This window comes from Manacus candei, unplaced genomic scaffold, assembly GCF_025592945.1.
Source record: "Manacus candei isolate 608988 ecotype Guabito, Panama unplaced genomic scaffold, ASM2559294v1 h1tg000047l, whole genome shotgun sequence".
Classification (NCBI taxonomy): domain Eukaryota; kingdom Metazoa; phylum Chordata; class Aves; order Passeriformes; family Pipridae; genus Manacus; species Manacus candei.
This window is the reverse complement of record NW_026138095.1, coordinates 1,438,378-1,464,966: the sequence shown is the minus strand read 5'-3', so window position 1 is coordinate 1,464,966 and position 26,589 is coordinate 1,438,378. Positions and strand designations below refer to the sequence as shown.

Below are 26,589 nucleotides of genomic sequence, written 5' to 3'. Positions count from 1 at the left end.
CTGAAACTAAAAAAAAAAAAACACAAGAAAAGGAGGCCACCAACTCACCCTGGGGGGGGCTTGGGTGGGTTTTAACCCCCCCTTGCAAGAACACCTACAGGGAATGCTTGGAAAAAACTCTTTATCTTTCGGGGTTTGAGGCTTTTAGATGGAGAAGAGTCACAGTTTAAGTTTTCCTCCAGCCAATGCAAAAATTTGTTATTATTTATAAACCCCAAGAGTTTAAAGGGTTTGAATTTTACTGAAAAATTAGTAGGGAGGTGAGAAATCACCAGCTAAAATTTGATATTATGTTTGTAAGGGGCTCAGAGGACATTGCAAACCAGTCCAGGCTCCCTGTGTCCCTCCAAAGGCTCACTGCCTTCCATCAAAAGGATGGACAGAGAGGGAAACCCCTCCCTCTGTGCTCACCACGAGCATGGGTGCTGTGGGCCAGGGGTTCTCCCCATTTTCCAGAGGCAGAGACACAGGATGGGAGCTCAGTGGCATCCCAATGCTGGGGAGGGACCACACCAGTCCCTCAGCTGCATCCTGACACTCATCCAAGCACAGAGTTGAGGCCAAGCACACCCCAGGACCTCAAAAACCATCTCCAACCACGGGACAACTTTCCTGTTTTCCCTCCAGCCTGATCTCTTGACAATTCCCAGCTCCTCCATCCAAGGATCAGAGCCCATCTCCATTTGCAGGCCTTGGCTGGGTGTTTATACTCCCTTTGCTCCAAACTCCACCTTTCCATTGACACTCACTGTTTCCACGGGCAATTTCAGGCCTGGCCCCCCGCCAGCTTTTCAATCACACCAAGGAACAGAGAGATAATTTCATTCCCCCCCAGGGGACAAACAGAAAAGACGGATTTTCCTACGTGCTTTCTGCATCACCCTCCCCACTCACTCCCCACGGCTCCAATGTGCATCACCATCATCTGGGCTGGCTACATCCAAGCAGGATTAAATGCTTTCCACGATATTATCTCGCAGCAATCTGATTACAAGGCTGCCTTTAACTGTATAATGTGGGTTTTGTACCAGCTCACACCACGCGCCAGGAATCAAACCAGAAAATAGCCCTGACGGGCTGGAGCCATCCTGACCCGTGGACATCACGGAGGATTTTAAGGTTTTTAAGGCTGCAGACAGAGGGCTAAAAGCTTTACAGACACTTCTAGTGTGTCTGGAAAGCAGGTGAAGAGCAGTGGGAGATGGTGCAGCCTGGCCACTGGTGGCACTGGGAAGGACACTCTGATTCCCAGCTGTGCCAGGTCCATTCCCTCTCCAACCCCAGGATGGCAGGGACAGACAACACCTGCTGCTTTTAAAAAAAAGGGTCCTGACACCTCTTGCTTTTCCCACTGAGGGCCACAATCCCCAATTTCCCCCGTGCCTGGACATACCTGGCTCACCTGGGCAGCCCAGTGGTCCCCAGGAACACACGCTCACCGCTGTCTGGATGAGGCACTGCAAAACTGCCTTTCCTTGGCTTTTTCTCCCTTTTTTTTTTCATCCCCAAAGCAGCTGCCTTCCTGGCCAAGAGGCAGGACCTTGGACAAGCCAGGAACAATTAAGCTGGAGAAAGGAAACACAGCAGAACAGAGGGAGAAGCAGCAAAGCCACGGTTTTACAGCAGTAAAACGAATCAGTGCAAACTCTCAATTTCCCATTTATTGAAACCAATCACAGTTGAAAGGTCAAATCCATTGGCAAAGAGTAGTTTTGTATCATCCAGAGTGATCCACAAATGAAGTAGAAATTAAATCCAAGCAAAAAAGAAAGAACCAAATGAAAATGTACAACTCCAGCTTAATTCATTCAAGCCTGTTCCCTCTGGCTGCCCCTCCAGCAGGTGATCTGTGACATCCCAGCACCACTTCCAGAGGGACTGAGCAGCAGGAGGCAGCCAGGTGATCCAGTTATCCAGTCTGAGGAAGCCCTTTGTGCTGAAGACTGAAGCATCCCTGGCGAGGGGGAGCTGGGATTTGCAGCATCCTTCCAACTGTGGCGATTCCTCCTCACCCGAGCATGCGCCGGGCACAGGGATGGGCAGGATTCACTCCTCAGCCTGGAAGGGATCAATCCTGCCTGCTCAGGAAGAGCCATTCCACAAGAGATGCTTAGAAAGGCCAGGTGAAGAGGCAGGATCCACGTTGCACGTTTCTGGCTCTTCAGGTGGGATAATTAATTCATCCTGAGGAATGAATTCATCCTGACGCTGCTCAGGAAGACGAGGGCTCCCAGCACACTCAGGTGCTGACTTGGCTCTTCTGCAGGTGAAGTGTGACCAGGACCATCACCACCAAACCTTTCCTTGGTTCTTCAGGGAGTTATGGCCCACCAGAACCAGCAATCCCTCAGGAAGGCCAAACACGGGTCCATGTGGAATTGTATCCGGCATCAGGCAGCACATCAGCGACAGTGTGGAGGACCACACCTTGCCTTGTCAAAGAGTACATGCTGGGAAACACTAAAATTCTTCTTTCCTGTTTGTTTTTTTTTTTTCCTGAAAACCCTGGAACACTGCACACGACTCATCAGAACAGTGTCTCACTTAGATAAATTTAGGAAAAAAAAAAAATGACATTTCCCCCTTGAAGAGATCCCAAGAAAATTCATTTTTATTTGCCTGGACTATTTGCATCCATCAAAACAAATTCCCTGAAGCATTCCCAAGGACCAGCAGGACACGGGAGACCTGCAGTCCTGCGATATGTTGTGTGTGTTATCGCAGCCCTAACGCCTTCCACCTGCCTTCCCAAAAAAAGGGTGGAATTCCAGACTCCCTAAGGGGTTTACTCCATTCCAATGCCTCAGTGCTTAACCACAGACCAGCTTCAACACAGGACAGAGAATTTCTAACCTTCTACAGAGCAAAGATGATCAAAATCCCCGAGTGACCTGACTCGGAGAAACCAGCCCAGCGTGGTCCAACGACCCCCCCTGAGAGGAAAAGCAAACCTGGTGGCGAAAGGAAAGCGGGATCTGGGAGGAACCACCCGTATTTGTGCTTTGAAAACCATCAACATGACATTGGGGGAGAGAGAGATATAAAATTATAGGAAATCAACACCAAACCAGATCCCAGAAAGATATGTACAAAACCAGTCCGGAGGATGACGCGCGCCCGGCTCCGAACCCGCGCGCGCGGCTCTGAATTCTTCTCCTGGGATTGCAGCGCTGCCCTACCCGAGCCCAACGTCCAGGGACATCATCACCACAAAGCCCAGGATGGAGGTCCAGGATGCCAGCTTCCCATTGCCACTGCAGGGAGAGAGGGGAGAGGTGAGCTGCGAGGAGCCGGGAATGTCGGCTGGGAGGAGGGAAGCGCCGCGTGTCTCTGCCCCGGGCAAGGGAAGGGATGTTCCGGAGCCCTCTGTGCTTCCCCCCGTGTCTCCCTGCCTGTAACGGTGTCTGCAGGGTCTCACCTGGTCTGTGCCTCGGGAATGATGTCGTCCATCACCACGTAGACCATGGCCCCGGCGGCGAAGCCCAGGGCGTAGGGCAGGAGAGGCTCTGCCAGCACCACGGCGAAGGCTCCGAACACGCCGGCCAAGGGCTCCACCATCCCGCTCAGCTGCCCGTACCTGCCAAACACCCCCACTGAGAGCCCCTGGGAGCCTGGAGAGAGGGGTGGCACAGCCATCCCGATGGGATGACGGGGCTCACACCTCCCCATCCCCACTGCACCCCCATCCCCCATTCCCCAGTGCCACCGTGGCCCGGTGGGGTGGGACACTGGCCACGCCACGCCAAGTCACCTGGATGATTTTAAACAGGCAATGATTTGACCTAACCCAGCTGAATTTTCCAGGAGTGGAATTCAGGCATGGCCCAATTCCTCCCCCCAGCAGCACTGTGGGATTTGGGGATCCAGCTCCCAGGCAGGGATGGGTCAGAGAGGAAATATTTCCAACCAGCATAACTCAATCCCAAAGAGCTGAGGTTGTGAATCCACATCTGGCCACAGCCTCAACCAGGATAAAATCATGTTCTTCCCGCTCGTTTTCTTTCCCCCTAGGACTGTTTCAGCTCTCTGGACCATGGGAACTCCCTTCCCAGCAGCAGCAATCCTGGTGCAAGTCCCAGCACCCGCTTGCGGGAGTGGGTGGGAGGAAAATTAAACAAAGCTTTGGCAGGAGCAGTTTTGGAGCCTCCCCCTGCCCTCCCATCCATCACCCAGCCAGGTGAACACAGCCCTGCACTCCCAGGGTTCATGCCCTGGGCTTTTTCACCTCAGGGAAAAGGGAAAAGGCTGGGTTTGAAATCCAACCTGGAGTGAAGGGAGAGAAAAAATGAAATAAAATAAAAATTTAAAGAAAAAAATATTTAGTGCAGGATCTGGGAGGTCACAACAGGTACTGAAGCAGGATGTGGTGACCTGTCAGGATCATGGATGCATCCCCAGGGAGCTGAGGGCTTGGATCTGAGTTCAGGCAGTGTGGAGGGAGCAGGGCAGAGCTCACCACACTTCCTGAGCACAGGAAACCAGCAGCACTCCCAGCATCAGCTCCCCGTGATTTCAGGAGCTGACCCAGCAGGTCTGGAGCAAACCCATTCCATGATGGAGCAACACAATGGACAGGGGAGGAAACCAATGGGCAGGAGGTGCTGGTGGAGGGCTCTTGTTCCCCTGGGAGAAGAGGAGCTCAGCTTACCAGAACGCTTTCCACGTGGAAAATCCAGCCCCTCGCAAAGGCAGGCTGACAGCCAGGCCCTCCGGGAAATTCTGGATCCCAATCCCAATGGCTAAGTTCCTACCACACAGAAAAAGCACAATTATATATATATATATATATATATATATATATATATGTTAGATGGAAGGCACAGCCTGGGAAAGGCTGCTGGGAGACAGGAACAAAGAGACACAAGTAAGGATTCCATGGAAGTGAAAAACCAGGTGGAGGGGAGAGCTGGACTGTCCATCAGTCACGGAATCATGGAATGGTTTGGGTCGGAAGGGGCCTTAAAGCTCATCTTGTTCCACCCCCTGCCATGGGCAGGTTTTCTCCATCATGTCTCCACTGGTGTGTGTTGGTGGCACTGGCCATGGCCTGTCCTGGGGGGACACCAAGAGAGGGACCATCCTGGGGGGCTCAAAGCTGCAGCAGTGAGGGGCTGGGCTGGGACCTGCCCCAGCCACAGCTCGAGGCAGGAGCCCAGTGCCTCTCCCTGAGGTCAGCCCTTCCTCTGCCAGCAGCTCCAAGCTCCCTTTTGCTGCCTCAAACACTTGTTTCCTATTAGTAAAATAAGACTGGTGAGAAAAATCTCTCTGGGTTGTTTAAACTTCTACCAGGGTTTACAGAAGAGGGGAGGGGAAGGGGGAGAGGCTGCGGGTTTCCCTAACCAGGACAGGCTATTACAATCAAAAACATTATTCAAGGGAACGAGAGGGAGGACGGAGGGGGAAAACCATCCCTGTTGGAAAACACTGGGGCCGCTGTCTCTGCCCTGGGCTTTTTTTCCTCCTTCCCTCGCCTTCGCACAAAGCAGCTTTTACTGGCCCCGACCACAACAAATTAATGGGGTGGGAGAGGGAGGTGTGAATGGAGGGGTCTGTATGGGAAGGGTGGAGAGTCCCCCCCTCGCCCCCACCGGGAGGAGGGAACCCCACGCTGACCCCCGGCCCTGCAGCAGCCCCGAGGGGCAGGAGGAAGGGGATGGAACCCGGGGGAAGATCCAGGAGAAGCCCATCAGGTGGGTTTGCCCCTGCTCTTTTCCTCCTTTCCTTCCCACATGCCCCTGGCACAGCCCATCAGGGCTCCCCTAAGAACCAGCCCCGGCCCTACAGACTGGGGCATCTCCAGATCAGTGCCAGATGCCCAGGGATGGGGATGGGGATGGGAGCAGGGCTGCAGGTGGCACGGCAAGCCAGGGGCTGCAGTGCCCACTGTGCCACATGCCACAGCACTCACACCCCATGGCAAACGGCTTCTTGTGTGCTCAACACCAACAGGGACCCACTGGGGCCAGGCCACCCATGCCCTCCAGCCCTCATCAGGGAGGCAGCCATGAATGCCCCATCCCAGGTCAGGATTTTAACTGTTTTCCCAGGAAATGCCCACTGCATGGGCACTGGCAGCCAGGGCAGCTTCAGTGTGGGACGTGGCCAGAGACAAAGGCCACCAGAGACCCAGACACCCACAAGTGTCCCTGCACGAGGAGTTTCTTGGGATGTCCGTGGGGCAGAAAGGACCAGGCTGAGAAGGTCCCCATGACATCTCCTGGCCTCCAGTCACTCCACGTCCCCACCATGGTCTCCTGCTCGCCCAGACCGCACTCCCATGGGACCATCCAACGCTTCCTCCCCGCCACAGCTCTGCCTGAACATTTCTTGGACTTTGGGGCCTTCTGAGCCCTTCCCAGGGACACTAATCCCATCAGGATGAGGAGCACTCCGTGACACCACGAGGCCAGGAACACCTAAGCCCAGCTGTTTGCTCGGCCTCGCTTCGCCGCGCGGGGGGAACCTCGGGGGACGCCTCTGTTTGCGTCCCGGGAGGGGTCCGGGTGCTGGGGCAAAGGAGAGGAGCACTCCCTTTGGAACCAAACCATCCCAAGGGACATTCCTGTCCCTCTTGGCCGCCGAGCCGTGCACAACTCACACCTTCTCCCGCGTGGAGCTGACGGCAACGCGGGCGCCAGGAAGGGACGGAATCAAAGCTGCATTGTGTGCGAGGGGAACAAAGGCGCCTTATGACGGAAATAGGTGGGGATTCTTGGAAGGCTTCCCCCGACTGCAAAGGAATACATTGTAAAACACCAGCACCGAGACAGAGCTGGAGCAGCCCGGCCCAGGGGAGCCCAAGCTCGGGGTGCCCACGGGGAGGTGGGGACACGGAGGAGATGGAAACGGGGGGGATGAGCCAACGCAGCCTGAGGGACAATGCTTGGGATGGAAAGTTTAGGGTCTTTAAAGGGAAGAAGGTGGGGGATAACTGGGAGAGAGGTGGTAGAAGCAGATCCCATCTGGTCGGATTTCTGCCCAGGGAGGTGGTGGAGTCCCCATCCCTGGAGGTGTTCAAGGACAGGGCACTCAGTGCTCTGGGCTGGGGGACAAGGTTGGAATCGGGCACAGATTGGACTTGATGATCTCAGAGGTCTTTTCCAACCTTAACGATTCTGAGATTCTGTGGATGGGTCACCTGTGTCCAGCTGGACAAGGGGGACAACCTGTGGCTCATCCCCAACCTGCAAACGTGAGTTGGTCCAAAGGAAGCACATTCCAAAGGAAACCACACCGGACTCTGCCTGGGAATGCACGTGTCCCGTTAGTGGCTCTGCCACCAGCACCCTGGCCAGCACAGGAATGTCACTTGGGTGTCTCTTCCTTTGGGCACAATGGACTCAGGTGTCAAGGATCAGGGAGCCAACATGCACTGGACACATCACCTTTCCCAGCTCTGCCTCAGCTTCCCCACCTGTAAAATGGGGGTGCTGACAGTGATGTCCTGCACAACCTCCTCCATCTGGGGACAGAAACACCACCAGGACACGTGTCACCCCCACGTGAGCTCTGCAGAGAGCCAGCAGTGCTGCGACGGCTCTGCCCTGGCCCCGGCCGAGCCTCCCCTGCAGCAGGGCCCTGGGCCGCAGTTTTAAGGAAGAAAAGGTAAACCTGTGACATCCTGGTGGAGCTCCAGCGAGGACCAGCTCGATGGAAAGACTCCGTGTCCCCCCGGGAACGCACCGGGGCTGGACCTCCTACCCCCAGCTCGCCTGCCAACTGCTATGGCACCACGCTGGGAGACTCCAAGTTCACTTTCAAAAAAAAGTTGGCATCTCTGCATATTTGCAAGGTCAAGGCACAGAAAGCCTTCTATAAGCCTAAACCCTTGTTTTCAAGGGCCTATTCTTTTACAAACTGATTATGAAAGCAGGCTACATATTCTTAACAAGCCCCTTTTCACTCCGGCTTTCAATTCCCTCCAGTGTATAATGTGCATGTGTATTCTTGCATGGCAGGCCCTTACATACTGTTTTGATTGTTATCGTCTTGCCATGAAAGGGCCGATTGTTTTGGGTTCCCAAGATTACATCATGGCTCCCACTCGGGCCGCCCGTCGAGGTGTTTGATCAGGGCTCCAGGTGGGAATGGGAAGGAGCTCCGCGGGGCCCTCGGCGCTTCCCATACCTGCCCTACCTGTTCGGCACGGCCGCCGGCTCGGGAGGCTCTCACGCGAGGAGTGCGGGGGAGCCGGGGGGGGCAGAGGGCCCTGCCACCCCCCCCGATGTCCCCCGGGCCACATCCCCACCCCGGGCAGCAGCCTGACCCAGCCCTGGGCACGGGGGGCTCCAGGTGAGCCCGTGGTGCTCAAAGCTTCGAAGGTCAAACCCACAGGAGCGGCGGGAGGACGTTGCTCCCGCGGATCTGCCTTTTGGTAACGCAGCACTTTTCATCTCAAACATTTCAAGCTATTAAAAAAAAACCTCACCAGGATATAAACCTACTGTGCCTCCTCCTCTCAGGAGCAGCCACCAGCCCCATTACCCACAGGGGCACAGAAATGCAGGAACAACGTGTGCCCTCATCCCGGGCAGGGGATGGAGCAGGCACCCCCCTCCCAGATAGGGAATGGAATGCCTTGGGTTGGAAGGGATGGTAAAGCTCACCCTGTTCCACCCCCTGCCATGGGCAGGGACACTTTCCATCAGCCCAGGTTGCTCCAAGCCCCGTCCAACCTGGCCTTGGACACTTCCAGGGATGGGGCAGCCACAGCTTCTCTGGGCAACCTGTGCCAGGGCCTCCCCACCCTCCCAGGGAAGAATTTCCTCCTCCCAGGGAAGAATTTCCTCCTCACAGGGAAGAATTTCTTCCATGAGAGGAAATGAAGACTGTTGGGTCTCGGCTGGAGCCGTGTGTGGCACATCCCAGCAGAACAACACCTGCTCTCCCAAGACTTGGCCCTTCCAGTGCTGCTCCTCAGCAGCCACTTCCATCCCTCTTCCCACCCTTCTCTCCCTCCTCTTCCCACCCAATCTCCTGGGCTGGAGCTGTGCCTCCAGCTCTGTGTCACATCTGCTGCCTGGCCCCCTGCCAGCCTTGCCCCCCCCGGCTCTGGATCCACACGCTGTAAACATTTACAATTTTAGGAAATTTTACCCTTAATTTATCCCAAAGGCACGTGAGCTCAGTTCAAAGTCGTAAAACCTGCTCTCCCCCCCGACTGCAGCACCGGGACGTGAACTTCAGCTGGAGAGCACGGAATTCTCCAGCTTTCCCAACACAGATCCCCACCAGCAGTGCCAGGTCAGTCCAGGATGGGGCTGCCACCCATCTCCCCTCCCCAGCAAAGCTCAGCTCAGTGTTCTCCTGCTGGATCCCAAAGATGAGAGTCCTCCTCCAGCCCAAGGGTGGATCAGGTTCTGCCCTGGCCATCACCACCCCCTTCAGCTGCTCCCTCCACCATCATCCTCCCCAGACAACACACTGCCAGGGGACCCAGGGCTGGCTGCACCGGGTCCCTGCCCTCCTCCCCTTCCACAGCCATGGCTTTGGAGGATAAAGCTATCCCAGGAATGCACAACCATGGAACTGTTTTGAGGAAAAGAATCTTAAGGTCATCATTGTCAAAGCCACCACTCACCCCTGTCCCCAGGTGCCACATCCACACGGTTTTTAAATCCCCCCCAGGATGGGGACTCCCCCACTGCCCTGGGCAACTGGACAGCCCTTCCATGGAGATGTTTTCCCTAATATCCAACCTAAACTTATTTTCCCTAATATCCCATCTAACCCTTCCCTGGCACAACTCAAGGCCGTTTCCCCTGTCCTGTCACTTGTTTCCTGGGAGAAGACACCAAACCCCTCTGGCTGAGCCGAGAGGACACAGGTCTGGACACCCTTTCCAGAGCAAACCTCGGTGCTGGATGATGGGAGACAGAAACTGGAGGTCATTCCCTGGGAGGGCAGACATGTATCCACCTCCAGATCCCACGGACTGGTCCCATTGTCTGGGGACTATTTATTCCTGTGGAGTTTTAAAATCTTTATTCTTATCTGCCTGGTTATTTATGTAACTGTTTGATTTATGAGTCAGACTCATGCACAGGGTAAAAGTTCACTTCTCCCCCGACCTGGGAAGCACAAAGACACGTTTCATGAGCTCCACACGTTCCTTTTGCCATGTTTTGACCTCGCTGAGGAGCAGGAAAGGCTCAGGGAGCCTCGACACCTTCTCCTGTGCTGGACAAGAGTGTGAACCTGACCTGTGAGCACAGAATCTGGCCAATATTGGCCGAGTCTCACCAGGCTCTGGCTCTGCAGGGCTGGTACAAGCAGGAGACAGGACCAAGCCCTGGAATCTCTTCCTGAAAAACCTCCTTTGCAGGAGATGGAAGCCATGAGGAATTGCCCTTGTCCTGCTCTCCCAGCACGCAGCAAAGAAGCAGGATCCATCACACAGACACATTTCTATTTGCACAGTTATGGTCTAGCCAGCTCAAATTTCACAGATAACTGTAAATCATAAAGCTCATTTCATCCCACCCCCTGCCATGGGCAGGGACACCTTCCACTAGCCCAGGTTGCTCCAAGCCCCATCCAACCTGGCCTTGGACACTTCCAGGGCCGGGACATAAATGGATGAAGATGTCACTGCCCATCGTGTTTCCTGGGGTTAATTCCTGCCCAGTGAAAGGGACCAACACAAGACCAAATATTCCCAGACCCCACTGACACCACCCACACACGGCCCCCAGCTCTGGTAGGACCCGGCTCTGGCTGCAGAGGGGTGGGGGAGCCCCAGGAGAGGAAGGTAGCATTAAAAGGCAGCATGAAGAGCTGCAGGACCCCCATCACTGCTGTTATTCCCAGCATGTTTCCTTTTCCAGGAGCAGATCCACCATCATCAGGTGCCACCCCAAGCCCTGCAGACCCCCAGCTCCGAGGAACCCTGTAAATCCCCCCAAACTGCTACAAGAGAACAGCAACGACCATAAAGAGGAGAGTCTGTGGCTCTCACACCTCATCAGAGCTGGCTCCTGACAGGAATTTCTCCATTTTCAAGCAGAAACCAAGAACATCCTTCCCTGGCAGCCACTGAGCCACAGGCAGCACCTTCCAACTCCAACCATCACCAGGAGGTTTCAGTTAAGACCCCACACACCTATTTTTAAATACCTTAAGACAACCCTCATGTGAGACCTCGTTAATTCTATTTTAAACAGCGTCAGCCTGCAAATAATTTCAATTTTTACATATTCATACAGGCACACCCCTAAATAAAGCAGGATTTAACGATGTGGCTGCATTGATCTCGGGCAGGGCTGGAGCTGAAGGGAGATACAGAACCTTATAAAGGTTATTAAAACATTTTTTTAAAAACAATTAAACACACAGAGGAGCTGGGTGGTCTAAAAGCAGGGCTGGGATTATGGTCCATATATAAAAATTTCCAATTAATGTTTATGGCTTCATACAAAAATGGCAATTCTCTGCTTTTTAAGTGAATCTTCAAACTGCAATTTCATTTCACACTGAAAATTATTTTACATACCACGGAAATCTCACTGTAAATAACATGCTGGGGTGGGGGAAATGGTTTAAGGGGTATTTTTTTAGGGATTTATTGCCTTGCCCTCCAGATCACCAGCAAACACGGCCCCATCACTTAGAGAAAACCAAAGTAAGGGAAGGAGGATGAGTGTGGTTAATAAAGACCTTGTTCTTCCTTCCTGTTAAAGGGTGGAAAGGACCCACAGGGAGCCAAAGCCCAGCTCTACATACAGAAAAAATATGGATGATTTCCCTCATCCTCTCTCAGGTGGCTCCAGGACGTGGTGATGGAGCTCAGCACTCCACCACGAGCCCAGCTCACTGTGCCAGGGTGGCATCGAGGGGCTCACACACAATTCCCATGTGCCCACGTTTGCATCCTGCTGGGAATCATTAGCCAAGAGCAAAATTAAAAGCCCTGGAACGATTTCTCCTCTCCCCTTCCCTCGGCATCGCTGTCAAACCGCGCCGGGGGAGCCTGAAAGCACCGGAGCAGCCCCTTTGTGCAGCCTGAAAACCTGGAACCAAACAATTTCCTAACAGCTGTAGCTCTAAAAGGGCCCATTATCGCCCCGTGTTCCCTCACAATGTCTTCATTCAATTTGCTTCCCCTCTCCAAGGGCTCATTTTTAACCAGGAGAGGACCAGGCCACGGGGGCTGCGCAGCCAACCTGGGGTTCAAGGAGAGCTTCTGTGGCACCACCTGGGTGAGGTCAGCAGGGAGAGTGGCTTTGGCTTGTTCTGCTTTCCTGCCTTGCCCTCCTTCTTTTACTTTAAGGTCAACAGGAAGCAAGCAGGTGCACTTTGCAGATGAAGCTGGGCAGGAGAGACCTCCGTGGTGAGGTTCTGGAGAACCTCGTCCTGCAGCAGTGGGGACCAAGGTCAAGGGTGGGCACATTCCACCCCCCTGCCATGGGCAGGGACAACTTCCACCAGCCCAGGTTGCTCCAAGCCCTGTCCAACCTGGCCTTGGACACTTCCAGGGATGGGGCAGCCACAGCTTCTCTGGGCAACCTGTGCCAGGGCCTCCCCACCCTCACAGGGAAGAATTTCCTCCCAAAATCCCATCTAAATTTTCCACCCCAGGCTGCTGGGCCATTGCAGCCCCTGGCCACAGCTCATCCACAAACCACTCATTTGTCCAACAGCCCCCAGGGAAAGGGCTGGGCAGCTCTCCCAAAGCCCCCCCAGAGAGGTGAGAAGCCAAAGAGCTTCTCCTGGCACTGCCTGTCCTTCAGGTTGTATCGCCACAGGAGGAGAACACAACCATTACACAGACTTTCCACCAAGCCAGATGTTGTTTGGGAGACCAGCTGCCTCTCCTAAGCATTCCAAATCAATCAAAAACTCAGTCTAGACACTGGAGTAAGGGATGAGGAAGGAGTGAGAGGGAAGAGGAGGGGAGACTATTTATACAGCGACGTAAAGGCGAAGAGCCAGCGAGGGATTGGCAGCCAAGAGCCCGGCTCCCAGCCAGGCTCTGGAGACCTCCCTGCTCACTTGGGAGATCTCCTCCTCCTCCAACCTGGCAAGAAATCCAGGCTGCAGCACCCACCCAGCCCCAGGAGCTGGGCTGCTGTGGGCTTTCCATCCAACTGACTTGGACAAGAGACAGGGAAGAGAAGAAGAGTGAGTGTTGTCACCAAACCTGCAGGGACCACCATGGCCAAGGAGCCTCCAGCATGTGGGCACGAGCCACAGAGCCTGAGGGAGTCCCCCCTGAGGGACTCCTGCCAGCCTGGCTCCACCATGGGCTGCACCACTTCAGACAAGCCTCCCCTTCATGTGCCCCGAGTTTTAGCTCCTGGATTTCAGGAAAGCTCAAAGCACCTGTTTCCCCCCCCCCTGCATTTCTCCTCTTAAAGCACATTTGCAAAGGGGGCTGGGACATCTGCACTGGAGGTTCTTGGTGGGGAGATGCCGTCGCTGCTGGTAGGAGCCTCCTCATCTCCTCCTCTCCTCACCTCACCTCTCCTCTCCTCCTCTCCATCCATCTCTGCTGAGGTTCAACCATGATCAGAAACACAACAATCCTGGTTTGTGGCTCAAACCCTTCCAGCCAACTCTGTGCTCCAGAGAGGTGGTGACAACACGCCCTGGTACCATCCCCACCCTTCCCAGAGAAAAGCCCTGGGGAAACCCATTACTCCCAGTAATAAACATCCACCTTCGGGCCAGGCTAATTAAAAGGTGCTTAATAAGCAGCTTTGTTTTGTAACCAGGGGCAGTCCTGGGCTTTGTTCTGCACCCATTTGTCTGGGATCCCGGAGAAAGGTGGAAATCCCCCTCACCTCATCCCTAGGTGGGCTTTCCCCGTGAGGTGTTTCCGTGATCTGATAAAGAGGTTGGGATTGGACCCCACATTTTGATCCTTCCCCTTTATTAGCTCCACTGTGGATCTATTCATAAGCCAGAGACGGGATCTCATGTGTGTGAACCAGAGAAAAACCCAGTGTGTCTTCTGCTGTCTCCCAGACCACAATGATTTCCATTCATTCAAAGAAAACACAGTATAAAATTTTTGCCTGGTTTCAATCTCCCTACATTAATCAAGCCCTCTTTTTTTTTTTTTTCCCAGCCTGAGAGACACAGCGTGGGAGGCACAGGCTGTCCCATGAAATAATATTTTCCAAGCCATAGTCAAAGTCTGCCTGTCAACTCGAAGCCTCTCTTCTGTCTGTTTTACCAAAGCTGGACAGGAAACAATCTGTGGGCACAACAGATCAAAACAAGGCCAGCATTCCCAGCAAAAGGGCGGATGAATGGGAACCATTGTGCTGTGGTGGAGGAAACATCCCCAGCATCATAGGGGGGGGACATATCTCTGTTTCCATCCCTTCCCCACTCACCCCCTGCCTCCCCAGCTGCCCCACGGAGGGGATTCCCTGGAGGAGATGGTGGGGCAGGTGGGACGAGGGGGAATGAGGGTGGGACACCCAGAACCACCATGTGCTGGTCCAGCAGCACCAAAAGCAGGTCGAGCCGGGCTATCCAAGTTAAACATTATTCCCACAAACCCCACTTTCCCCCTTCCTTGCCCCCACACCAAGCCAGGATCAGCCCCTGGATCAAACCTCACCTGCAGCTGGCAAAAGGGGGTGCAGCAAAGTGTCTGGTGGGATTTGGGGGTGCTGAAGGGGAGAGGGGATCCATCCCTGCCCCATCCCCAGAGTTTAGGGGAGCAAAGCTCACCAGGTACGGATCCACCTTTTCTGGGAGGATCCCAGCCCAGGAAAAGAGGGTGCTGAGGGGGTGACACCCACAGGGGGGTCCCCAGGGGCTCCCCTGCCTCCAGCTCACCCTGCAGCTGCTAAAGGGGATCCACATGAACCCCAAGAACAGCTCCCAGCTGTCAACAACCCCCCCCAAACCCCTCTGCTTTAAACCAAAGGTAACAACCAGCTCCCCACAACCCCTCAAACACACTCAGCTTCATCCTAAGGCAGAGCTTTGCCAAAAATTTGCCTGCACCACATTTAACCTCCCTAAATTACCTGCATCCGTGGGATCCGATGAGGACCCAGTGCCCAGACCACCCATGGCTTAACAAAACACTTCACTTTATTTTTCAAACCTCCAGTCCTTTATATATATATATATATATATATATATATATATATATATTTATCATCTGCTCCAAGTAATTTATGGCATTTAACTCGATATTGGTTCCATTTATTTGAACCTCCTCTCACCTTGGGAAGAGCAGCCCCTTGCTTGGGGCTTTGCCAGGGAAAAAGCCACATCTGGGAATCCCATTAGCTCCAGGGTTTGCTCTCCAGCCCTGGGAGACCAGGCAGCAGCCCCAGATCTGTGGGAAGAGGCTGACAGGAACATGGATGTTACCCCCTAGTGTCAGCTGGGAGAGGAGCAGCACCCGGGATGGGACTGGGATGGGAACAGGGCTGCAGGTCATCCCAGGCACCTCTGCCTCCCTGGCCATCCACAGGGACAGGAGCTCTGCACCCCTGTAACAGGGATGGCCTTGAAAATAAAAATTCAATGTGCTTTTGGGGAGGGAAGAATGCAGGGAAGTCCATCCGTGTTTTATCCTGACTTTTCAGCTTGAGTCAGACTTGCAGGTGTTTTTTGCCTGCACCCAGCCAAGTTATTCACTGCAACAGTCAGACCCACACTGCCCTGAGCCATCTGTGGTTTTGATAGAGGAAGCAGAGAAGCAGCTGTTCCCCATCCATGCCAGGAGCACAGGGAATGTGCCCAAGGACCCTGTGGGGAAGAAGAGAGGGTACCCAGGCAAAGAGCACCATTGCAACGTCTGCTTCCAAAGATCCAAGCAAAAAGTGCACTGAAAATCCTCTCTCCAGCATTTCCCAGTTGCTACAGGCTTGATTTTCCAGCCTTAATAACAGCCTTTTATCAGATTTTTAAAATTACACACACAAGTGATGTTAAAATAACAGGGAGGCTGCAGGATGGAGCTGCACCCACACAGCCCCCGAGTCCCCAGGGGGGAACCAGCACACGGAGATACTGCCACTGGAAGAGCATCCCTGGAGCACAGCCTTCACATCCCAGCTGGAAAACAGCTCAGGCAGAGCATCTCCTGCTGCCTGTCCTGCCAGCCAGGGGTGCAGGGAATATCCCACCTGCTGGAATCACTGCCATTCCTGGTGGAGGAGCGGATCAGCCAGAGAGGGACTGGCAGGGAAAATCCAGATGGTTCAAAGCTAATTGGGAAACAGATTCCCTTTCCCTCTCCAAATTAGCCAGCCAAGGTCCAGCACTGCCCACCACACATGACCCCAGTCACTGCCACCCCCATGTCCCCCCACCACTGTCCATCCTCCTCCTCAGGGCAGTGGGTGTCTCAAAGACATTCCCAAATCCTTCTCCTGTGAAAAGCAGAATCACTGGCCCAGGTATTTTAGGGCAGTTTTCTGTTCCCTCTGCAGCACAACACAGGCACACTCGGGCGTTCCTGCCATCCCCACCAGGGAAATTCATCTTATGCTGAATTTCTCACTGACAGAAACAAATCCACAGGAAGCAGCAATGCTCTGTAAGAAAAGGGCTTTGGCCTCTGTGTGCTCCCACCCAGCAGGGCCACGAGCTGCCTGCAGAAAGCAAACAGCACATGGGGGATTTGTTGGGCAAGAAGCAGAACCAGGCTCCTGCATCCCCGTTATCCCGCCCTGCTCCCCCCAGTCCCAGTCACCACAGCCAGGCAAGCCCCTGATGGTGGGTGGGATGGAGAGGGGGATAACCAGCCCCTCGTGCTGATTCTCAAAGGAAGAGTCTCTGATGGGGAAGGGGGAGAAAAGGAGGTGCCCAAGGACCCCACGTCCCCCTCCAACCTTGTGCTTCCAGCCAAGGGATGAGTTCCCGCCCAGGATGCCGGAGGGCAGAGCTGCAGGTCCCGGGGTGCCAGCGTGGGATCCCCTCCCTGCCAGCCCTGGCCCCCCCCTCAGAGCTGCCCAGCATCCCAGCCCATGGAATGAGGGGCTCATTGGTGCTGCCTTCATCCCCTAAAAGACACAGCAGGGACTTGGAGAGAGGGAGAACACCCGACACAGGACGTACCGAGCACGGACAGCAACAGGGACCTGTCACAGCCCCTCTCCTACACCCAGCCCTGGGAAAGCCACTGACAGAGTGGACCAGCACCAGACAGCCCTGTGTGCCCCCTGCCTGTACCTCTGCCTGCCCCCCTGCCTGCTTGCACCCCCGGAGCAGCCCTGGGACACTCCAATCCCGCCCGTCCTGCCCTCGGCAGCTCCATCCCCATCTGGTTCCTGTTAAATCAGCCACACAGGACGGGCAGAGCCCCCTCCCCCCAGCTCAGTGTGCGAGGAGGGGGAGGCAGAACAGCTTTTTTAAGACATGGCTGCCCTTCTCTTTACCTTCCTGCCTGGAAGGCAGCCAGGAGCAGCTCCTGCCTCCCCGCTCCCATCTGGAAGGAACCTTCCCCTGCCAGGACACACACCCACCCCTGGCACTGCCCCTGTGCAGGGGCATCCTCCTCCTCCCTGGGCACACCCCTGCTCTGGTCCTGCTCCTCTGCTGGCCCTGCAGCAGTTTTGTCCAGAGCTGTTATTTCCACCCCGTGGAACTTTCCAATATTTGTATCCTTGCAAGGAGCTGGGCAGGAGAAGTGCAGTCCCACAGCAGGGAGGGATGTCCCAGCCTGAGGACAGCTCAGCCCCCCCAGAAAACACCTCAAAAGCAGACATTAGGTTGTCCTAAGCCCCATCTAAACTTCCATTAAACCTACACCACCTTTCCAAAACAGGCAGGAGAAGCACCAACAGCCAAGGTCCAACCCCACACTGAGACCCAACCACCACCCTCGGGCACAGCACCACGTTCTGCTCACATTCCCTGACAGGAATAAAATCATAGAATCCTGGAATGGTTTGGGTTGGAAAGGACCTTAAAGAGCATCCAATTCCCACCCCTGCCATGGACAGGGACACCTTCCACTAGCCCAGGTTGCTCCAAGCCCCGTCCAACCTGGCCTTGGACACTCCCAGGGATGGGGCAGCCACAGCCCCTCTGGGCTCCAAGTGGGTTCCCCCCCTCAAGCCATAAATGATCCCAGCCCCAGTTCCCAGAGGAGCCAGGAGGAGCAGGAACAGAGCCTGCACACCCGGGGGCAGCAAAGAAACACGGAGGAGCACAGGCAGGGCTGGAGCAGCCAGGATGCTCCGGGACACAGGGAGGGAGGAGCTCAGGATCCTGCAAGCACAGAGGGATTGGCAGGACCCCACCAGAGCCCAGGGAGTCACAAGGTGGCTGAGGTGGTACATGCAAAGCACCAGGAGTTTTAGAAGGTGATATCCCACTCTGCCTCCTAATCATCAGGTTTTGGGTTTTACCCAAACCCCGGGGTGACCATGAGCTGTGGGTCTGCACCTGCACTGCTCTGCTCACACCACCCTCACAAAACCCTCTCTTGGAGCACCCTTAGGTACTGGAAGGGGCTCTGAGGTTTTCCCAGAGCCTTCTCTTCCCCAGGCTGGACATCCCCAGCTCTCTCCATAGCAAACATTTGCAAAGGCCACGGCCCCAAAGAGCCTTTGGACAGAGCAGGGCTGTGTCCCACCGGGGAGATGGAAGGAATTCAGGTTCCTGCTGAGATCTCACCCCTGGGGGAGCAACCCAGGCATTGCTTCCCCAGTCAGTGCTGCTTCATCCAGCACAAGGAGCAGGCAGGGTCCTCTGACAGCGAGGGCAGGTCACAGCCAACCCTGCAAACGTCTCCCAGCCACTGGCAACATCCCCAAGAACCCAAATCCATCCTGTGCTCGGGCTCTGAGCACATCAGAGTGTTCTGAAATGCTTCTGCACGACTCCAGGTTGGAAGGAACGAGCCTGGCTCAGCTGGCTCCAGCTCAGCCCGGTGCTAAGGGGGTTTGTCACTCCCAGGGGGAAGGAGAAGTGGGATGGAGGGGGAAAACTGAGTCCCTCAGCTGCTCCATTAAAGTGCTGCTTCAAATCAATGGGTGTGAGGGGGATCAGGACTGTTGTGTCCCCTCAGAGCTGTGGCCACGGAGCAATTTTCCCTCCGGATGTGTCAAGACTTAGCTCTGTCTCTCACATTATATGCTATTTCTTAAACCCACAGAACCCAAATTACCCAGCCTGAAATTCTCGTGGATATTTCCAAACGGCTCCACAGCTACCCCGAGTGATTCTGGGCTGCCTGCAAGATGACAGTGACAGACAAATTGATGGCAATGAAGTTATTTTGTCTCCCTTTGCAGCTGACTGAATTTGCATTGGTATTTTCATGGTGCAGATGCCACCTTTCATCTAACGTGATTAATGCCGTCGTAAATACAGAGAAAGAACCAGCTGCTTCTGCCTCCTCAGCTTCCACGGAGCAGCTGGGGGGAAAAAAAGTCCTTTTGTTCCAGCATCTCCAGAGCCTCTGCAGGCTTTGTGAAGAGCCCTTTATTTCAAAAGGTTAGAGAAATGTGGTGGGTAAAGCCGGAGGATCCTGCTTTTCTCGCTGGGATCTCTGGCAATCCGTGAGCCAGGGATGAGACAGGGAACTGGGAATGGAAGGTTTGGGTCGTGTCTTTGTGGGGTCCTTGTGAGCACAGCTTGTGCCTGGACACAGAAGGGGCTGGTCAGCCTGGAAGGATCCAAGAGATTCTCCAGCAGGAATTATGGAATAGTTTGGGTTGGAAGGAAACATAAAGCCCATCCAGTCCCACCCCCTGCCATGGGCAGGGACACCTTTCACTAGCCCAGGTTGCTCCAAGCCCCGTCCAACCTGGCCTTGGACACTTCCAGGGATCCAGGGGCAGCCACAGCTTCTGTGGGCAACCTGTGCCAGGGCCTCCCCACCCTCAGAAGAAAGAATTTCTCTCTAAAATCCCTGCCCTCTTTAGGAACGAGGTGACTGAGCCATGACAGCACTTTTCACCCACGAGCTGTAAGGGTTGGGCTGATTAATCACTGACTGAGCACAACCCCTGCCCCCAAACTGCAAACACTACAGCAGGGTCTGGGAAATGAAGGGTTAAGAGAAAACGGGGTGAAACTCGGGTGTAAATTGCAAGCAGAAAGAGAAAAGGACATCGGGAGCAGAAGGTGCCGTTTGCAAGGCAGCCACCGAGAGGTGCCAGCAGCTCTCCCAAAGCCTCGGCAGCTCTTCCAGCTTCACACCACACTTACTCCTTTCTCCCATTTTTTCCAGCAACGCCCCCAGTCTGCCCAGTTCCAGCTCTGCTGTGACAGCAGTGCTGTCACCCGGGCTTTGCTCCTGCTTGGAGGAGCAGGAAACACTCCCAAAGCCCAAAACACCACAGACAGCCTGGAGGAGCTGCATGAACCCCTGTGTTCACACTAGTCCTGGAGAGAAGCACAGAAAGGTTTGCCTGGAAGCACCAGAGACAAGGTTGGCACTGCCAAAACCAGCTGCTGGTGAGGCTGGAGCAGGGCACAGGGATACCAGGGCGCAGGGATGCCTTTATGGCCACCAGTTCCAGAATCCAGCGGTCCTGCTTGGCAGGAATGGAAAACAAAGCCACCACATGCTTTCCAGCAGCTCCAGCAGCTGCTCCTACCCATTGGGGATGCTGCTTTTATGGAAAATCTCAGCATTTATCTAAAAGGAGAGCGTGGAGCCTGTGCCAGGGAGCCTGCCTGCTCCACGGGGAGGGGGAGGACAAGATGATGCCATCCTTGCAGGGAGCCACGGAGATCCTGGGCAGGGGCACTGGGAAGAGCTCCTGTGAGCCTGTGCCACTCTTGCTGCCAGCTCCAGGGAAAGGGAGTTCTCCAGGTGAAGATTTCCCTCTGCCTCCACCTGATTTACCATCTCCAGCTTTCAGTCTTATCTTTTTCTTCCCCTCCCTCCCAAGTTCCCCAAGGGCAAAGCTGCCCACAGAGGAACAGCTACCAGTGTTGAGCTGAGCTGGCAGCATCCCCAGGGATGTTTAAGGGGGATAAGGGAGAGGGATAAAGACCCCAGTGGGGTGCTGACAAACCCCTCGGCAGCGACCGGCGCAGGGAAGAGGCAGCCAGTGCCTCCTGACACAGCCCAGCATCCCAAAATCCCTGTGTGCACCTGTCCAGACCCAGCAGCACCCACTGGGACACTCAGCTGCCTCCTCTCCATGGCCTCCCCAGCTCCACTGATCCCAGCAAGGAACAAACACGGAACCACTGCAGAAACCATCGACCACAGAAGCCTTTCCTCAAGTCCAACAACCACGAACACCCGGAAAATCCACCAGCACCAGCAATTCCTTCCACTCCCTCTGCATACACTTGTGCTTCCAGGCAAGTTTCAGTCAAGAAACACATCTCCAACCCCCCCTAGCATGGGACAATGTGGGACAGACAGACAGACAGGCTCCAAGAGGCGAAGGAACAGTGTCTTACCTGGCACTTTGGAATGTTGCAGATGCGGATTTTCCAATAGCCCCGAATCCAACTCCCACTGCCAGACCCTCTGAAACAGGAAAAAAACAGTAAGGCCAAACCCTACAGCAGCCCTGAGACCACCCCTCCTCCTGTGCTCCATCAGAGCCAGGACTGGTGGGGAGCAGGGAGAGGATCCCAGGCCAGGTGGGTTCCCTGCTCGTTTAAATCCAGGTGCATTTAATCCAAGCTCAGTGTCACTGCCCAGGGTATTCCCCACCAGGAACACAAACCAGCTGTTTCTTGGAAAGCCAACGAGGAGAGAAAAGGGTTCTGGACTGATGAGTGCACCAAAGGGCAGAAGATCCCAATCCCCACCAGCTGAAATGGGATTTTTTTAACAAGGAGCAAAACAGCACAAACCACCAAATCTGTTCAAAAAGGTTCAGGCTCAGCAAACCTCTCTGCAGAACTGGTGCCATGGTGGATTCCAGAAGAACCAACCATCAGCTTCTCCCATAAACCCCCCAGGAGCTGGGCTAAGCCAGGATCAGGCTTCCAGCAATGTCCCCTCCCCGCTTTCTGGTCTCCCTGTGCCCCAAAATGACACAACACCTGTTGGGGACAGTCCCCAAAGCAAAGGAAACCCAAACTCCACCAGTGTCACTGGAGTGTTCCCTGTGTCCCACAGGATGAGGTCTCAGATGAAGAGGACGTGTGTGTATGTGTGTGTGTGTGTTTGTGGTCTTCTGAGTTTCCAGTTGCCTTGGAAACACACCATAAAAAGCAGCACTAACTTGGATAATCACGGATTTGCATCGAGTCCAGGCTGAGCACGAACTGAACACTCAACAGCTCCTCAGAGCCTTGATCCAAGGCTTGTGCCAAGGCTCAGCATGGAAACAGAGCAGCCAGCAGCCCTATGAACAGGGTTACAGGGCAAGGAGATCCCAATGTGTGCCCCAAATCCCACCTCTGGTGATAACTCCAGAGGGACCACGGCACGTGGGGAACACACAGGGCCTGGGGGGAGTCACACACTCATGCAAAGGGCTCCCTCTGCCCCAAAACCACCCCCCTGGGACATGGCTGAGCACCCAGGGCAGGGGCTGAGCCCTGCAGGGTGGGGGGTGCCCGTGGTGGTGGCTGTGGAGGGCTCTGCTCTGCCAAACTTTGGGAGGCAGATCCTTATAAACACATCTCATGCCTGTGTGCAGTTCAGCTCCGGGCATGTCGTGAAGCTCCACACCAATGGGGCTGGCACTGCTCTTCCCAGAGCTTCCTTTTCAAGTGTGACTTGTCCAGAGAGCAAAAGCCAAAGGGCAAAGAGCCCTTTTTCATAACTCATCGTGACTCGTTAGAACGCTCGTTTGTGTGACAACAAAAACAGCTCTGACCGGGGGGAAAAGCCACAACACCTTCCCTGCTGCCAGGTGGGACTCATGGAATGAGAAAGCCACAGCTAATGGAAGCACAACTCACATCCACGTGGAGACAAATGAGGGGAATCAGCCTCACAGATGGTGCGTAGTGAGCTGCGGAGCCGGAGGGGGAGCAGCAGCCCGGGGTGGAAGCTGCAGCACGGGGGGACTCACCAGCACAGGGAGGAGGAGGGACACAGCAGCCTCTGGCCACGGGCTGTTCCATGGCCCCACGTCCCAGGAGAGCCCACAAGAGCTGGGGCAGGACGAGCAGCAGCACCACAAACCAACCGAGGGGCTGCTGATCCCGGAGCATCCCATGGCAAAGCACGGCCAAGGAAGTTTGGAGTCATGGGCAGTGCAGACACAGCACATCCCACCACCTTGGATGCTTGGAAAACCTCTAATTATATGCAGCAGCTACCGTGTGATGCTTTTGGCCCAGTGCTGTGATTTGTTTCAAATACTGAATTTCAAAAAGCCTGCCAAGATCCCACAATGACTTCACTGCTGCCACAGCACAGGTTCAGCCTCTTTCAAAGGTGTCACACCTCAAAAGGACCCTGCTCTGCAGGTAAATGAGCAGATTCACAAGGATCCACGTGGAAACCAAGCACAGAGAGCTCAGTGCCAAGTGTGCCCACACTCCCAGCTCCCAGCTCAGCCCTCCTTCAGCCCCTCTCCTGGGTGTTCTGCACAAACTCAAATTATAAATAGCCCGAGTGGCTTCTTCAGGTGAGAAAAGACACAAAAAGAGAAAGGTTAATGCTTCCACGTCAGCCACTTAGAGACAGGCTGTGCTGGAGGCTCTGGAAATGCCTGACTGGGACATGAGGTCACTGGAGATGGGAATGGGAGAGCAGCTCTTACCACTGCAGGCTCAGGCATCAGCTGGAAAAACAAACAGCCCTGGGGAGTTCCTGGTTCTTGGTACCACTGTGAGCGAGGCAGAGAGAAGCAGAGCCATAAAATCATGGAATGGGTTGGGTTGGAAGGGACCTTAAAGGCCATCTCCTTCCATTCCATCCCCTGCCATGGGCAGGGACACCTCCCACTAGCCCAGGTTGCTCCAAGCCCCGTCCAACCTGGCCTTGGACACTTCCAGGGATCCAGGGGCAGCCACAGCTTCTCTGGGCAACCTGTGCCAGGGCCTCCCCACCCTCACAGGGAACAATTTCTTCCCAATATCCCCTCTAAATCATTCCCAGGTAACCCCGAGTGACTGAAGGATTTACCACGGGCCACCACTCTGCAAGGCCAAAGCTTAGGATGTGAAAGAAGGTGAAAGGAACGTGTCCATGTCCCACAGTAAAACCTTTCCATGTCAGAGGGGTTTTTTCCAAGGATTTCAGCAGCTTTCAGTCCCCCTTCCAAGCGGTGACAGAGCTGGAGAGGCTCCACACGACCCTGTTGTCTGGAGAGCTCCCGTGGAGAAGGCACCAGGCTGGGGGTTCATTGGGCACCTCTTGGCAGAACAAAGGCAGAGAAAAATGACCAATTTCAGCCACTGTCAGGAAAATGCTTCTATTTAACCTAAACAAAGGGATTTTGCCTCTCTTGGGCTTCCTTGGCTTTGCAATTCAAGACACTTTGTCCTGATAAAGCATTTACCCAGGGATCAGACTAATCCTGAGCTAACTCGGGGATCAGCTCCACACCTCTCAGCTCCTTACAAAGCCATTTTCCTCCCTGCTTGTTTTCCAAGGAAAGAAAAAAAAGCCCTTCAAACCCTCCAAGCTGAAAGCAATAACTGTGCTGGAGGGTCACTGCAGACACTGCAGGGGCTGCTGCCAGACGGCTGCAGGATGTGTTTGGCAAGAGCACGATGTCCACAGGTCTCCTTACACAGCACAGCTCACATCCACACCTGACCAGGGCAAACTTGGAAAGGGAAGGCCAAGAGGGAACATCACAGCAAGGAGAGGTCAGTGCTGAGGGAAAGACCACAGGGGAGCAGGGCAAAGTAGGGAACACCACAGAAAAATGGAGTTGGTGCAGAGGGAAGGACCATGGGAAGAGGAGCAGAACAAAGCTCCATGGGCACAGAGCCATGTCAGGGCACCTCAGGCAGGCAGAGGTGACCCAGGGTGACCTGACAGCTGCAGCACTGACTGGAGCAGCCAAGGAGAGACTCCCAGAGCTCAAGAAAAGCTGGCAAAGAGCACATCAGCCAAGGGAGCAGAGACAGGGACACGCTGCTCCCAGAGAGCCTCCCACACCTTCACACTTGGCCCGAGGTCCCCAGGTCCCCCCCTGCTCATCCCCAGCACATGGAGGGGACTGGGATGTGTGGATCCTGCTGTCATAGCCTGGGTTTTATTCCTACTTTAATTTCACTCCAGTGCCCCATCAGCAGAGCTGCAGAACAGCACAAGATGTTCCGTCTGGTTGAGCCAGGAGGACAGTGACAGTGTTCCCGTCTGCTCCAATCCACAGGAGCGCAGGAATTGCTTGGGATGGGCTTTGGGATGAGGCCCAGCACTGATCCATCTGCTCCCCCTCAGCATGGAAAGCTCTGCGTGCTCCCACTCCGTGCTGGGATGTTCCTGGGGAGGTTGAAGCCCTGCAGCCCCAGGGGGATGTGAGATGGTGCATCCCTGAGGAGCTCGGGGTTCCAGGAGCGTGTCCTGCCTTTGGACTCGCCCAAAAAGTGCCAAGTGCTGCACTTTTCAGGGAGCTCTTCTCCTTGGCAAGGGTGAGAGAGAGCTCTGCTGGCGCAGGAGGGAGATGTGGGATGGTCCTGGGGCACCTGGATGCAGCTCTGTGCTGCCAGATCCAAACCAGCCCTGACACCACAGTCCTGGACGAGGACAATGTACAAAATCCAGAAATAACTTCAAAAATGACAGCTTTACCCAGGAGATGCTCCTGCTTTGGAAGCTGCTTCACTTTCCCTGGTCTGAAATCTGGTTTTGCCCCCTTCCCTGGCCTGAAACCACCTTCTGCTGCTGCCCCGAGCAGGGAACAATGTTTCTTTGCTCTCCAATATCTATTTTGCAAGGATCAGTGGAGCAGCACCATGTCCATGCTCACACAGCAGGGCTGGACCCCAGCACTTCCACTGCAAATGCCACACGAGCCTGAAGTTCAAAGACCAACTCGAGAGCTGGCTCATTCCACCCCAAACCTCCCCCTTATGGCCCGAGCTTGGCAAGGGGCAAGAACAGCTGAAATTAAGCAGACTGTGATTTTAAATCCCACTCAGGGCAGCCTATGGAGCCAGGCAGGGATCACAGCCTTCTGCTTGGATCAACAGCCAGGAAAACCCTCCAGCAAACCCCGAGCCCAGGCTCACAGGGCTCAGTGGGATCCTGCCCTCGCCAGCTCCGGTTTGGAGCATGGAATGAGCTTCACAGCCCCTGTGGGAAGCCTCTTGTAATCCTCAGAACAGGCCTGTTCACAAAACCAAGTGAAAATTAAAGCCCTTCAGAATCCCTGGAAATCCAAACCATAAATAGGAGGCACCACTCGGGGCCTTGATAAATTACAGTGGTGAGTAAATGAACCCCCGTTATTGTGTGACTCCCATCTGCCATAAAGATCAAGGAAAGAGGCACTGCTTAGAAAAAATATCCTACAGGAATGGCAAAAACCAGAATCCACTACACAAAATCCTTTTTTTTCCTCTCCAAATCAGGTTGTCACCACACAGGCAAGATTTCAGGGATAAAGGAAACATCATCGCAGATCCCTTATCTGGGATCACTGTAACGTGTGTTTTGCAGGCAGCAACACCACAAAGATCAGGGATCAGAGGGTTTAGGGGTGGGTTTTGTCCTTCTCCTGAGGTACAAGCAGGTTAGGATGGCAGTGAGGGGAACACAGACCTGTTATCCCTTAGTTG

The 26,589-nt window shown here is 54.6% G+C and overlaps 1 protein-coding gene across 3 annotated transcripts in view; it reads right to left on the bottom strand.

Annotated features, from left to right (window-relative positions):
* Positions 1-1,488: 1,488 nt before the first annotated feature.
* Positions 1,489-26,589, bottom strand: part of SLC39A11 (solute carrier family 39 member 11) — a 79,981-nt gene continuing 54,880 nt past the window's right edge. For all 3 annotated transcript variants that reach the window (XM_051797745.1, XM_051797746.1, XM_051797744.1), the window contains 4 exons: positions 21,346-21,415; positions 4,649-4,747; positions 3,419-3,577; positions 1,489-3,254 (listed from right to left, as the gene is read on the bottom strand). In XM_051797745.1, coding sequence (XP_051653705.1) covers positions 3,176-3,254; positions 3,419-3,577; positions 4,649-4,747; positions 21,346-21,415 — 407 coding nt within the window. In that variant the 3' untranslated portion in view covers positions 1,489-3,175. The remainder of the gene's footprint in view (positions 3,255-3,418; positions 3,578-4,648; positions 4,748-21,345; positions 21,416-26,589) is intronic.